At 36.3% G+C, this 16,229-nt stretch overlaps 1 protein-coding gene across 1 annotated transcript in view; it reads right to left on the bottom strand.

Moving 5' to 3' along the window:
- LOC6557703 (nuclear hormone receptor FTZ-F1) overlaps positions 1-16,229 on the bottom strand; it is a 42,881-nt gene that overhangs the window by 13,912 nt on the left and 12,740 nt on the right. Inside the window, exon 3 of the mRNA XM_001985632.2 lies at positions 26-544. Within this exon, the coding sequence (XP_001985668.1) occupies positions 26-544 (519 nt within the window). The remainder of the gene's footprint in view (positions 1-25; positions 545-16,229) is intronic.

Below are 16,229 nucleotides of genomic sequence, written 5' to 3'. Positions count from 1 at the left end.
GCTGGAAAAATTGTTGGCAACTTACCCTCTAGTTTCATGCCCACCTCCAGGCACTTTTGGAATCGACAATATGGACAACGTTTGCGCTGCGTCTTGTCGATGTGACAGGAGCGCTCCGCTACGCAAGTGTAGACCTTTTTGTTTTGAACGGTGCGCTTGAAGAAGCCCTTGCAGGACTCGCAAGTGAGCAGGCCGTAGTGATAGCCGCTCACCTTGTCCCCGCAAACGGGGCACAGCTCCTCGAACAGATGCTTAAAATCGATCGCTTCACCACTGCCAGAGGTGGCGCTGGTGCCGCCATGATGACCACCGCCGGCAGCAGTTCCACTTACGCCCGCGGCTGGATTGCCGCCCACATTGCCGGACATATGGGCAGCGGCAGCAGCTGAGGTTCCACTAGCGCCTGGTGGCAACAGCATGTAACCATTACCTGTCGAGCTGCTGCTGCCACCGTTTAAGAGCTGGCCAGAGTTGCCAGCTGCTGCGGCATTGCCAGCTCCATTTGCACTTTGCTGCGAATGGGATGAGTTCGTTTCCTGATAGCCTGTCGGGAATATGTACTGTGAATCGAAATTGTATATATACGAATAGGAGGAAGCATTGAATTGGTTCGCCGCTGCATTCGCATTGTTGGCAATATTTTGTTGTTGTTGCTGTTGGTAATGCTGCTGCTGTTGTTGCTGCTGCTGCTGCTGGTGATGTGTGTGATGTGAGTGTTGCTGCTGCTGCTGATGACTGCCCAGTTGCAGCGTGTATGCACTGTAATCGTTATCGGAATTGCTCAATGCATTTGTATCGTTATCGTTGTTATTGTTGTTGTTGTTGTTGTTACTGCTGCTGTTGTTGTTGTTGCTGCTGCTGTTGTTGTTGCTGTTAGCGTTGTTAGTGTTGCTGTGCGCCGGACTCGCGGGCTGCTGTTGTTCGAGTTGCATGCTAAATGGCGACAGATTCAGCGACGATATAAACTGTACAGTCGCCTGTTGTTGATCCATTTCTAATAACATTTCATGAATTTTTATTTTTGTTTTTAATTTTTATTGTTAATTGGTGTTGTAATTGTTGTTTACGATTTGGACGGTTTTAGCAAAGTTGATTGCCTTTTACTTTTATTTGAATTTTTTTATTTTATTTTATTTAATTTTTTGTATGATGCGATATTTAGAATTTTCTTCACTTAACTTTATTTACAATATTATTCTTAATATTTGTATTTATTTATATCTTTGCACGTTGTTGTTGTGGTTGCTGTTAAAATACGGTGGTCTACCCCTTGCACTCAACTGTCGAATTATTTTTATAAACAACATTATAGTTGCAACAATCGAACATTTAACAAATTGAATATATGTAACACTTTTACAACATACAACATTCGGTTTTACCGATATTTTAATTATTAGCTATTTACTCAACAATTTTATGTATTTATAAGCAACTGTTTGTGATCTTTTAAAATATTTTCTTGTCCTTTTTTATTTTTAATACTTCGTCCATTTTTGTTTTAAGATATTTATCGTGATTCTGTAACGTTCAATAGTTGTGCAACTTTCGAATACGGTCAAAACTGTTTTTGAATTCGTCTGTAATGTTTGAAAATTAATACGTTTTTTTTTAATATAATTTTTTAAGCTGTATTTTATTTTTATATTTATTATTATTGAAAAATCCAAGTTGAAATGTGTTTAAATTCTATTTCGTTTTTTGCAGGTACTTTGTCGAGGTGAGTGAGAAGTATTTGCTTGCATACATAGGGAGATTTGAATAGATGGGTTTTTAAGCTTATTTTTACACTTTGTAAAACTTTATACTTGTTGTTTGAGTGCAGGCATTTGAACACCAACACCCTTGAGTTGTCACTTTTTTTGTAGTATTGTAGTATAGTCACTTATTGGTCACTTCTTATTTACATTTATTTCTCAATATTATTGCACCTTTAGGCAGGCAACAAAAATGTTGCATTGCTCTTTTACTCTCTTAGCAAGTAGACAAAACACACCAGAGCAGAGAGAACATAATCCTTGGGCTGTTCCTGCTGTGGGTGCAAATTGCCATTGAGAGAAGTAAAAGAAGCAAATGCAATTTTTTGTTTATTTGTTATTGTTTTGCTGTTAAGTTATATTGATGAATTGAGGCATTCCAAGTTTATTTTTCTGTTGTCATTTGGCTAAGACAAAAGCGTACGCAATATTTTTTTTCTGATTTCTACACACAAACAGACGCGCACACACACACATTTGTTGTTGGTAAGCACATTTGATTTTGCTGTTTGGCATATGTAATATATACTATATATATATGTATATCAATTATAATATTTTTGTATGTAGGTTAATTGCTATGCGAAAAACACGACCAACATCAACCACGTATCTCGATTGACTAAACCCAAGCAAATGGCGAGGATACCCGCCATACACTAAAGCGTCGCTGTCGCTGCCGCTGCTACTGCTACGTCAGCGACGGCAGCGACAGCACAGTTGGCGCAGACAGCGTTTTACTCTCGCTCTCAGCAGCAACATTGCAATATTACGTATGCGACACTTGTGTATGTGTGTGCCTGTGTGCTTGTGTGTGAGTGGGAGCCAGTTTCACTTTCAATGCGCGCGCTCGCCCTCTCATTTTTGTTTAAGCTTTTTTGCTTTGCTCGGCTTGACTTAATGCCCTGCTTTTCTGCTTCTTATTGTTGCTGTTAATACTACTGCATTAAAATTACAACTGCGTTGAAAGCGAAAGTGAAACTTTTTGGCATAGCTTTTGGACCACTGTACAGTACATGACAGCGAATCATTCTTTCCGATGTAGCACCGTTAAAGCTTCCAATGTTATGAAAGCGCTAAGCTTTGCTTAATGTGCCTGCTATTTTGTAATTGGTACTCACTTTTTACTTAATTTTTCAAAGTTGAAATTTTTGTGAGTTTGTATTGAGTTGAGTTAGTATCTCAATGCTTTTCTCTCATATTGCTAAGTTGGCGGCTGTGTTTGTTTCAGTTTTTGTTTTCTTGATAATTAATTGCTGTGCTTTCGCGTCTTCTCTTTGCACTCAATTATTTGTGGATTTCTGTTGTTGCATTTGTTCATGACACTGTTTCTTTATGGCGAGTTTTAGCTTCCTCGATTTGTTAATTTTTTATATGTATAAATATATATATATATATTTATTTTTTGTTGTTTTTTATTTATTTAAATGCTTTTTTTGTGCATGAATAAAGAGTTATTAAAGTTTATTATCTATTTTAATTAAAAAGGCATTCGAATTATAACCCCGACTGTAAAATGCCGTAATTTGATTTGTGTATACAAGTTGTGAAATACAGTTCCTGTTTTATATTGCAATTCAATTTACATATGCATATTTACACACGGTCTGGTATGCTGTTCCCCTTTTTAAACACATTTTAACAATAAACTCCAAAGAAGGATGCAACATGTATGACATACAAAATAAAAACACAAAAAAAAAAACATTTTAAATTACATAAGTCAACTTCAACGCTGCAAGGAGCGTAAAAACCAAACTTTCACTCAGCTTTGCAATGCCCATCGTAAAATTTAGTTCCTTTAATAACCGAACGGAAATAAAACATGGCGAACAAACTGCAACGAGGCCTACGCAGACAGTCAAAAAATTCGTTGAAAGATGTGTTTTGTTAAAAAATAATAATAAATATAAATATAAGACGCATCACAATCTTCGCGCTGCCTTATAAATGAATGCCGCATCACTTTCTCATTTTATTAAAGATCGTTTAGAAAATCTGATATATTGAATGTTTTCCTTAAAAAAAAGATAGAAAAAAATGGACTGCGAAAATGGTTCGCACTTTGCAGCGATGTATTGCGTTTTTGTAGGACCAAAAGACACAAAGCAGAGTTCAAATGCCGCCACAAGGGTACGAATTATAATAGATATATTATAATTAAAAAAAAAAAACATGTAGACAATGAAACTTTCTTTTGCCTTTCGTATACAAATTACATGATGACAAACGATGTATTCATTTTAAAATAGTTTTAAATGGATGCAGACATATCTATTCGATAGCCGCAGCTATGGGGAACCACTTGAAGGAAGATGATGTAGTGTATGAAAGTAAAAAAAACTATAACTGAATGTGATACTAAATAAGCAAGATTAGTTTTGTTTTTACTTTTTTTTATTAAGGAAACACGTTTGTTGCTGTTTTGACGGTACTCCGGGGATTATAAATTAGAGCATGCCCTTATTTCAGAGACTTGCGAAACTGCAATGCGCTGGAGATCCGATTCCCAACACAAAACCAAACGCATCCAAGACCCAAAGGTTATTTCAATTTTCTTCCACATATTTTTTATTACAGCCGTAAGACACAAAATAAAATTTCAGACTTTTCCATATGGCCAAGGCAAAGGCAATATGGCCAGTTAGTACCAAATCACAATGCGTTTCGTGAGTATGGCAATCACCCAGCAGACACATATACATATACATTTACAAATTTCACTCTCGTGTTCAGATGTTAAGTTTTTAAAACCTGCAAAAACAGGTTTCACAGTTTCGGCAGTGAAATAAACCAGATACTCAAGCAGCTAGAGATATGAGGCATACTGTGGCAACTCCGGTTTAACTCCACTTCTTCTCCATTTAAATGGAGGCTGTGTCTTCTTAGCGCCAAAACAACACTACAGAAATAAAACATCCATTCACCGATATAGATTCGATCCTCTCTTCATCTTCATCTATTTCTTGTACCCAAATAGAGGCAGGAAATATACAACTTTAACCGTACGAAAAGGAAATACATCTCCGACACAAATGTTTTTATATATTCCTTATCGGCATCAAAAGATGAGGCGGGTAGGCTCTCATTCACCACACAGAGTGTTACCGAAGTCGTACTAAAATAGTTTTCGTACTATTTTTTTTAACAATTAGTAATTTATTTTTTAATTTAGTATACAAATATTGAAGTTAGAACAAAAATGCACATAAATAGTATGTAAATAAGTATACATACAAAACAATTTCCCATTAGCTTTTTATCCCAAATTATACAATAAAGACAGTTCAGTATTCGTGAATATAGAAAACGGTACTTGACTCAAGTATTTTAAAGTGGATTTATCGAAGACACCAACTTTGGACCAAACGTTCCTATGACTGCCATATGACATTGTGAACCGATCCGGCCGACGCGAAGTGTGCATCCTGCAGCAAAAATTTGAATATATTCCAAGTTTCATTTTCATTTTTTTTTAATTGAGGGATAAGTTCACGTTGATGGGTCAGAGACATGTCATTAAGTGCGTTACTTATTTCTCGAAAAAAAAAAATAAAATTCTTTTGGGAAGAGTATACTAATTTAGTATCGTTCGAACAACTATTGATGGAGCCAATTTTTTACTCTAAATTTGAAAATAAGAGATGTGAGGAAAATAAAGTTATAGTTTGAGATTTGGCTAATATATTTATTAACATAAGTCCACCAAGATTTTTATTTTTTTTTTTAATTATCTCAGAAACATTTATACATACGTATTTAAATATGTAAAAAAAAAAATAATTTTGGTAAGAATTTTGCATATGTTTAAGCTATTAAGTTTACAATGAAATTGTATATGGTGCCCATTAAAAAAAAAATTGCTTCCAGTAAATTATTATTGCACTTTATTCTGTGTTAATTGGGTCGGGCTGTCGAGTACACGATTTTAAAAAATTGTCCTGTTTTCCATAATATGTCAACATATATTCCAATGCATTGGCGTTCTTTCTATCTTTTTGTTTAGTGCATCCCATTTACAGTCCCAAACAAATTTCAAATGAGGCAGGTCACTTATTTGACAATGGGCGCACGCCGACAGCGTCAACATGAGCAAGTAGTGCTGAGAAGAAAACAAACAACAAAAAAGCACAAAACTCGCACAACAACGACAACAACAAGAACAACACCAACAATAAATACATACAAGCGGCGGCTAAATTTAGAAAACACAAAATGTTTTTATGTACACGTACGAACACACACATGCATGTATAAACACTAATATATACATATAAATGTAAATGAATACATGCATGCATACATACACTCATACATTATGTGTTTAAAACTCAAACCACGAAAATAACAACCAACCAGCAGCAGCAACAAATGGCAAGAGACCCAAAAAAAAATATATATATAAAAAAACCAAAAAAAAAACTCGTCTTAACCTGAAACGAAACCTTGTAACATTTTTCCCTAGCTTGGCGTCGCCGCTGCTGCGCTGCTTCTCAAGCTTAATTGACGTGCCGGTTTACACACGCTTGTAGGCAACAAGGAGGGGGGCGCTTCAAGTATGTACAGACGCGAAACTGCAGCGAGTGCAAACGGCAGCAACACAACACACAACACACAGCACAAACACAAACACACAAATACAGCGGCAGCAGAGACCGCCAAATTGCTTACTGGTTTGTTTGTCTGCTCTCTCAACGTTGATCACTTTTGCTTTCAATATGAAATAATCGACAGCGTCGGCGTCGGCGTCGGCGTCACTGGCGACAGCGGCAGCGGCAGCAGCAGCGGCAACAGCAGTCAAAGCAGCTGAGCTGCGAAGCAAATGAGAGCGCACGAACAAGTTTTCGCCCACATGCTTCGTCGTCGCCCTATTGTCGGAAATGGAGCGCGGCGAGAGGCAAAAAAAAAAAACCAGCACGCCGAGTACGCTCGCTCAGCTCACGCTGCTGCCGCAGTTACTTGTCGGCTGCCGAAATTTTGTCGCCTGGGTGCGCTTTTTGGGGCCCGGCGCTTGCCTGGCATCATTGAATAATGTAATAAGTGAAAGTGTTGCGAGCGCTGTCAGTGTTGTGTTGTGTATGACATCGCTCGCAGTCGCTGCTACTCGTGCTGCCTCAGCTGACCTACATTTTTGTTGTGTATATTCAGGTCTATGTTAGAGAGATAAATTTCGATTTCGTTTCATTACGTTTTACGTTTTTATGCTTAGGCCTATGTATACCCACACACACACACACACACACACACACACACACACACACGCACACACACACTCACACACACAAATGTATGAAAGACACTCGGCGCATGTGGTAACAATGTGGGGCGCAATGAGAAAGGAATGATGATAATGGCTCATGCTGCGTATGGTAACGCCAAACTATTGCCATGTCAGTGTAAGCAGCTTGACGGCGATGACGATGAACTCCATCATCCATCCAACTATGCATGAGTGTTGTGAGGCAGTCAACTAAAAAACCTTATGTTAGGCCCGCTCGGCGTCGTCTCTATTTGATTTAATGGTCTGCAAACGTTGCTGCTGATGCTGCTGCTGCTGCTGCTGCTGCTCTTGGTTTTCCTATGACTTTGCTATTAATGTTAATAGGTCAGGAGGCAGTTTAGTGTGACGCGTCAAATGTTTTCGTTTAGGTGGGTTCCACATTATTTAACATTTATACTGCATACATATGTGTCTGGCTATGCACAATACATTCATGTGTATTTGAGTAAGTGATGTCCATTTATAATCAGGACAACAAAACAGCTGGTTTCGTTAGCTTTGGGCCTAAGAACGGTATGCGAATGCTAGTAGAGCAGACAGTAGACCTTGAATGGATTACTGAAGAACTACTAAGGTACAAATAAGTTCTAAGTAACTGTTTATGATCGTAATAGAACATCTGTTTTTATGTAAGACAGCACTCAGCGTTCGATAAATTTATTCAATAAATCGCTTTTGCAGCTGCACTTTGAGTAATTACCAGAAATATTAGGCCGATTTGTATACCCTGAACACATTGAGCTGACCCCATAAATTACATATATACTATATATAGGTACAGACTTAAATTTTAGTATATACAGTGCCTCGCAAGCTTACTTCGCAAACCACATATACATATTTTAAATGGGGGGAAGCCACTTGAGATTCTCAAAGAAAACATATCTCCGAAGTTCCAAGGATACTGGCATAAGGCAATGTGAACATATTTTGGATTCTGTCCAAATTGGATCCACTGGGATCCACAGTCTCGTGATATCAACGTTGAAGACGTTAAACCCAAAACAAAAAAAAAAACAAAAAATGGTGACTTCGATTCCCAAAAGGCTTAAATCGGTTATAGACGAGAAAGTGGAAATACCTAATCCTTGGAACCAGGATCCAAATTAGGGTGCAGTAGTTCATTCAACTCGCTTAAGATCCTTATCTTTAGATAAGTTGTTAGTAGAATGAAACTCCCGTCAGCAGTGTTCCACACATGTGTGATTTATTAGAAGCATAATTTCTACTCGCGAAAAAAATGAATGAAAACTTTCAGAATCCAGAAAGTAATTATAGTTTCAGTTAGTTAGTTTTAATTAATTTTAATTGAATTAAGCTGTGAGCCTATGCAAGTTCCATTATACCACAAGCAGATCCTGTTATCATTTAGTGAAATTAATGTATTTGGCGTTTGCTGCTCAGTATCCTTAATTTCAGTCCGGTATTTTTCGAGGACTTCCGTTTAATGGCATTGTCCATAATTAATTTTTCCTATTTGCGAGGCCACTTTATAGCTGTGCGCATGCTTTTGATACTCCACGAAAGAATCCAAGCATTAACCCAATTGAAAATGGAGTGTTTTCGCATTCTGTTATAATAAACCAACTGGGAAATCAAATGATTCTATTTTAACATTATTTTTGTAAGCAAAACTGATCTACCATGATTAAATTTGAACAGAGTATTTTTGTCAATGTCGACCATAAAGAGAATTGTAAAATCATAAAGCAGTCGCCAAAACACTTTCTTGACACTCTAAGAAATTAATATTTTTGGTTTTTAATATTGCTTATGTCAGTGAATAAAATTTTATTGTTTTGGGTCTATATCCAAAAATAATTGTAAAAAGATAAGAAATACAATCTGCAACATGTTCAAATAACTTTATTTACTAGTGTACCTTGGCATAGCATGGATTAACTATCAATTATAATCATCATCAATATCGGTTGAGAAACTGGAAAGGAAACCCTATATTCATATCAGGAACAATCATTTTCGTATCATCATTTCATCATACATAATAGGTCGTGCCCTGCATTTCTCAAAATATGGGCAGTAGATATACTTGACAATATTACCATTTCATATATTTCAAAATAGGATTTTCATCGACATGTAAACTTTGTATTGTGGTCTCTCCGCAGTGTAATTCTTACCACATCACCACAATTCTTATCCGTATCACCGCAAAATGTACTATTTTCGCACTACTATTATTTTAACCCCAACTGTACATACATAAGATAGGTAAAGACTTGGGTTTAGGGTATCTTCTATCTTGAACTCACTTGATCAGAGTTCTCATAGTTGATTTACCGAAAGCATAAAACAGAAATACCGTCAGCAATTTGTGTAATTCGAGAATCATTTGTATATCTTCTGCAATCAATAGATATACCTGACTCAATAATAATATGAATACTTAAAATTCAATTAACATCGTTTTTATTTTATTTAATTTAAGCAATAACAAAATAAATCAAGTACGAGTGGCTGACCTATGAAAATGACTTTGGAAGGAATTGTTAGAAATTACCGTTCTAATTTACATATTGTTTGTGGAGGATATAGGCATTCGCATTGTTGGAGGCTAGTGTAGGCATGGCTTGCAGAGTATGTTATCGATCTTTAAAAGTGGTTACCAGTAAAAGAGCTTTCCGATTCATTTTTGTAATTTTTGATGCGAGCATTCGCAAAATTTAGTATACCCAATGTTAAGTAATTTTATTGTTACAGAGTACTATATCTACCAAAATTAATAAAGAGATGAGACGACTCAAAATGAGTAGCGGCCGCCGCACACATACAATGCATACACAGCAGCTTCGGACAACAGAGAGAGAGCGCACTGAGCAGCGCGGACTATGATTACAATAGCAACAAATCAAAAGCTTAAGAAGGAGAGCCGCTGCTGCTACGCTGTGCTGTGCAGTGCTGTCGACGCTGTCGCGTCGCTTCTGTTCGCAAACGTTAACGCTGCACAAAATATTTTTCAAAAAACCTTGACACACTTTTGTGCGCGCGACGCACACACACACATACTTATACTCTTACATACATGCATACATATGTATATACAAACATACGAACATGCTCACAGTGAGAGATACTCGCCCAGGGACGGTTTCGACCGCAATTCGCCGACGTCGTCGTTGCCTCTGTGAGGAGGTCAGTTCAACGAGTGTACGTTGTTTGTTTGTGTGTGCGTGTGTGTGTAGAAATACATACAAATGTATGTACGAACACACATATAAATATACACATACACACATACATGCATATATATATACATAATAAAGAGTGCAATTCTAAGCGATGCGCAATAAATTGCATTTTGACTCACAACAACAACAAACCCCAACCCCAAACCCTTGTGGTCTCACTCGAATTTGTTTTGTTGCAGCTAATTAAATTAATTAACGCATATAAATTGTACAATATCTGTATATAATATATAATATATATACGTATATAATTTTAATTTTTGCTTATTAGCACTCATTGCAATTCAGGTCAGCGGCAACAAGAAGCCTGTAAATGGGCACAGACCTCAACAAAATCACTCAGTTTGTATTTGTATGTTTGTGCATACTTATTTATATATGTGTATTTATGTAAATATGAATACACACATACACAAATACACATTTCTCTCGTAGATCGAGCGACGGGTCGACGTTTTCGATATATTGTTGCCCGTCCGTCAATATCGAAAGCGTAACAGGTGCGGCGGCCTCCGATTTGAGCAACGCTTGCAGTTTTGATCGTAGCTTGCTTCTTGTTGCTGTTGTTGTTCTTATTTTACTGGGTTTAATTTTGTTTTTGATTTATTTTCTATATGTAAGAATGTGAATACAGCAGTTTTAGGTTTTGGAAAAACACGTTACCTAAGTGGGTGAAAATTGTAAGAGCATCTATTTTATGAAACGTTTTATTTTATATGATCTATTTGAGCAATAATCGGAGGAGTGCCTACTTTTACGCACAATCCACGCACCTCTAATTGCAAATAGATGCCCAGCTTTTCGTGTTTGGATGACTCGGTTGAATATAATTTTGTTTATATTTTTTAATCTAAGCTACATTTTATAAATTATAAGCAAATACTTGAAAATGTCCTAAGGTTTTTGGAAAACTCATCTAAATAAATTCGAATTTTGCAGCTGTTGCTAATTCATTATAGAACAGAACAATCATACTTTATATAAGTAATTTATTGAAATATCTTTATTACGTCACGTTACATTTGTAAGATATCTTCAATTTAAATATCTTCAATTATTTAAGAAATATTTATAAACTTATTAATACATATTAAAAAGAAACTGATCAGTATTGTAATTTTCTTATTCGTTACAATTGGCAACACGTTGAAATTAAAAAATATCCCCTGATTTGTAATACGCATTCCTGCCATAGTTCGATATTTTGACTAATTCGATGCAACGTGATTTCTCTTTCTCTCTCGCATTCTCTCTAATTTTTCCTCTTTTCTCTCCATCTATCTATCGTTCGCTTGTTTATTTCATCATTTTCCTCAGGGTTACTACTTTATTATAGCATGTCTTTTTATTTGCATTTCACTTATTTTTTTTTTTTTTGCAAAAAAAAGATGCACAAAAAAGCATACGACTGAAGCAGCAGTTCTCTTAAAAACCCGACGCGCGCGTCAACAGAGACAGATACAACGCTGCGTCGCGACGCAAGCTTGCTATTGACGTCGTCGTTGCAGTTGACGGAGCTCAAAACTAGGTCACGAGGCCACAAAAACAATTGCAGCGCAGCAGCAGCAGCAGCAGCACCAGCACCAGCAGCGGCGTTGGCGTTGGCGGTATGGTTATGTGCAGGAGGGTGGGCGCCAAGGTATGAGCGATCGGAGGGGGGTGGGGGTAGCTGATACGGTAAGACCCAGCGACGCTAACTGTTAAAAATGCAATGCGCGTTTCAGTTGCTCAAGCGGTCGAACGGGCGGGTGGGCGGATGACAGTTGCAGGCCAGCTGGGTGGGCAGTGGACAATTAATTGAGTCGTCCAGTTTGTCCGTGCGCGTATGGACAAATGAGTTGCAATCAGCCAGACCAGCTGGGAGGCGAAATGCATTATAGGTTAACACGCAGCACACATTTTTGGTTGAATCCTTATTTTAAGCAAAAAAATATCATTTTTTAATAATATATACATTTTTTTAGATTGCGACTTCTTAGGAACAACATTTTTTTGATTGTAGAAATAGGGTATGCGGCAGCTTGATAAAAAGTGGTATGTTCGTAGGGGAACGAATGCGGATGAGGCGTTTTGTGTATTTCGTACTGGCCACCATAATGTGGGAGTTACAGCAACTCAGTGCTTCATTAAAAATGCGTGCGACAGCTATTGAATACTCTTAATTATTAATTGTAAAATTATAACCTGATTTACTTACGACTTTATACTATTTTTAAAATTAAAATAAAACAAATGTCTATCTATGCAACGTCGAACAGTTAAGCCTCTATCTATAAAAATATATACATTCATATATTCAATAAAATGTTATTTACGGAAAATTATGTATGATGTGCGCATGATATGTGAGATATCGTATGTAACAAATCTGTTCGTTTTTTAGCTTAAAATCTGGGAAATACCTTATAGTATGTTTACGATCGGTGAAATGTATATTTATAAATTTCCTTAATTACAAGTGTTATAGAAAGTCTTCGCAAGAAACTACGCTACAGATTTTATGAGATTGGCGCGTCGGAAGTGTCTCCTTAATCAGAGTACGCTTCTTAGCCATTTTAATCGGTACAGGGTATATAAAAAGAAAACAAATAAATACAAATGTGCTTCGTCTGTCTACTGACAAAGCTGAGACGCTGGCGTCGCTGTCGACGCTGCTGCCAGTTGTTGTTGCTGCCCCGTTGTTAGATATGGTGACCCACTAACCTACTTTTTTCAAAACGTTGAAGCTTTTTACGTACACACACTCACATACACTTATGTATATATACACATGTTTATATGTATAAATATATTGCTCACTGCTTCTTTTTTTTGTTTTTTTTCTTTTATTTTTTTTTTTTTTGATTAAAATTATATAAACAAAGTGGAAATATTCAACAACGCAATCGACACAGAAACGAAAACAAAACCAACACGAAATAATGAAAATGAAAACGAATAAGCTAAAATGCCTCTCTATCTTTTTTACTCTCTCACTTTGCGTATGCATTCATACATACTCGTACATATACGAAACGTATCTGTGTTTATTAGTTGCGTAGCGCACTGCGTAGAGCGGGCGGAGGAGTGTCAAGCTGCGTACAAGCTCATGAAGCTTTTAATACCCTATATTCATTAAAATTGCAAAAGTACAGTTTAGGCAAAAGGAATTATCTTTGACCCCATAAAGTCCATATATTATTGATCAGGACAAGAGAAGTTGAGTCTGTCTAGTCATGTGTACGCGTCCTTAAAGATTTAAAGAGTATCAATATAACAAGTTGATTTCATGTTTTGCACCTCTTTCTTTCCCCTCTTACATACATACGTGTACATAGCTAACTACCAAATACCGACTCTAGTTTATGGTACTTAGAGGGTATCTTCTACTCCGACCATCTCAGCGAAAACAAGCTTGCTTCTTTGTTGTCTTTGCCTTGGCCAACGTACAAACCGCACTGAGAGATTCACACACGGCGACGCTTCAGTGGACACACGCACATACATACAAACGTATGAACATAAATACGTAATAAATACATTTAGGTAAGTATACACAAAACGCACGCAATAGTCGAAAAAAAAATAAAAAAACAGAAACAAACTGTAAACACAGCTATACAGATACAGTAACCATTCACGCCTCGCACGCACAAAATTATACACACAGACACTACTGTTTCATATTGAACCTAACCCAACAAAACAACAAAATACATACATACGTATGTACATGAGTAGATGGGGCAGAAGCTCTCGCACATTATTTCGCTCTTTGTTTTGTGCGTGATATTTTTCTGAAGCTTTTTATAAACAACAAAACACAACAACACAACGTATTCTCATATTCACGATCTTTTGCTCAATTTTCAAAGTTACACATTAAAAAATGAGTAACAACAAGTACAAGTCGGAATCTCCCTATTGCACAATAATCTGTAATAGCAGTAGAAAAGGTTGGGTCTTCAACATGTGTCATTGAAACTATGGAAAATCTAAAATACGCTGCAATTGATATATTTATGGACTATTGCACCAAAACTGTTTTTTGACAAACTTCATAAACTTATAAGTTAAAGTTCACAAGTTCAAAAACCTTGGTTATAAGCTTATTTAGCTCTTAATAATATTTACTACTTATTATAAAGGTACTTTTGGTACACTCCCCATACTATGAAACTTTTTTGTTTCTCACCCGAACCGATCATCAATTTATCTATTCAGATCTATTAGAATAATCCATGAAAGCGATAATTATAAAAACATTATAAAAAGAATATGGAGTACACGTCTCTTGAGTTTTGAAAATTCCAGCTAAAAAAAAAAACAGTTGCATTCAATACTTTTTAAATAATGAAAAAGATGGATGAAAATGAAAAAGTAAAAGTTTCGAAGTGTTTGAGTTTTTAACAGATTATATTCTTTTTGTAACTATTACTTTAGTTGTATGCATATCTAAACCCATTTTTTGTACTTTTCTTTTTAATTTTTCCCATTTTCGTATATAATATAATAATAGATCACAATTAACATCTAATCTTACACATTAAACAAGAGAGTACATCCATGTTGGGCACGTTGAAGATTACACACCGCATGGGATCTGTAGTCTTCCTTAAAATATTACGTATTTAAGGTCAAAACGAAAAATTGAGCTTTCTGTTTACTTAGTTGTTGGTGTTGTGTGTGATTGCAACTGCTATTACTATGTTTATTAATTGCTACCATGATCTAAATTTCCCAACTAAAAACATATTGTAGTTTCTGAGCCAACTAACGCACCGCACAGCTCAGCAGAGCGGAGTGCTGCGTATGAGTAATTTAGTATTTTATTCAGCATGGTGGCTTATCAACAAGCAAACAAAATAAAACGTCTTAAAAAATATATACCATTTTTTATTTGCGTTTTCATTATTTTCGACCGGCTCTCGCTCACTCGTCACTTTGGCAGGTGCGCGAGCGAGACAAAAACTTGGCCAAGTGCAGTAGGCCATGCAAATGGCAAAGTAGGTCAGCTATCAACAACGCACGCGTATTTTAATACTTTACGACAACGACGACGACGACAACGACTATGACTATCAGTAAGAGTGGCCGACACAAACAACAAGTACAACACAAACACGAACATCAGTTCGGCAATAGCCGACGCTGCACAACACAATACAACACAACGACCAAAACAATAACAGCAAAAGCAACAAGTCAGGTTGCTCTACACGGGAGTGGTCGACTTATAGACCACCTGCAGTCAGCAATAAAATACATATATACGTAGAAACAAGAAACCAGAACATTTGTATTTATAGTGGATTTACACTGGTGACAAGGCGTCCTAACAAAGTCAACGCGGTATTTGCATTTATATTAACTTACCTAGTTGACCAAAATGACAATGACCAAATACCTTATTTTTAAGTTGGGCAACGCAAAAGATGACAATATGTTATATTAAATCAGTTTACATGCATATTCATTTTCGAACACTATGCCAATGCGTTTAGCTGATATATTAAATAATATATTCATCGTCACAAAATCATCACAAAAATATATGCTTTTGTCTATTTAACAAATGAGCTTTTGTCACTAAATTATAATCTCGTGTCGAGATTTTATTCCTTGAACGCATTAATAATGCTTAATAGAAGGTTATAATGCAGTTGCCATAGTGCAGATGTGAGTAACAGTGACTGTATTTATTTGATTGTTATATGAACATTCCGATCTCACAGACTCCAAATATGGAGTATATGTACTCGTATAACATACATTTAGCTAATATCTACACAATTCGATTACCGACAATAATAAATGTTTAAATTTTGAAGATAGATATTTCTAATAACGAATATGTTTACCATAAAGAAATACTGATCCCCGGTGAAGATTTAATTAATAACACGGATACAAATCGTAAACATGCTCGCTGATTTTTCATTGTGTTGGCTTCATTTGTCAACGAACCAAAGTCAACTTAGATGTTGCTCAATTAAATATTAT

This window comes from Drosophila grimshawi, unplaced genomic scaffold (assembly GCF_018153295.1).
Source record: "Drosophila grimshawi isolate 15287-2541.00 unplaced genomic scaffold, ASM1815329v1 contig_78, whole genome shotgun sequence".
NCBI classification, from domain to species: Eukaryota; Metazoa; Arthropoda; class Insecta; order Diptera; family Drosophilidae; genus Drosophila; species Drosophila grimshawi.
This window is presented reverse-complemented; position numbering and strand designations above follow the sequence as displayed.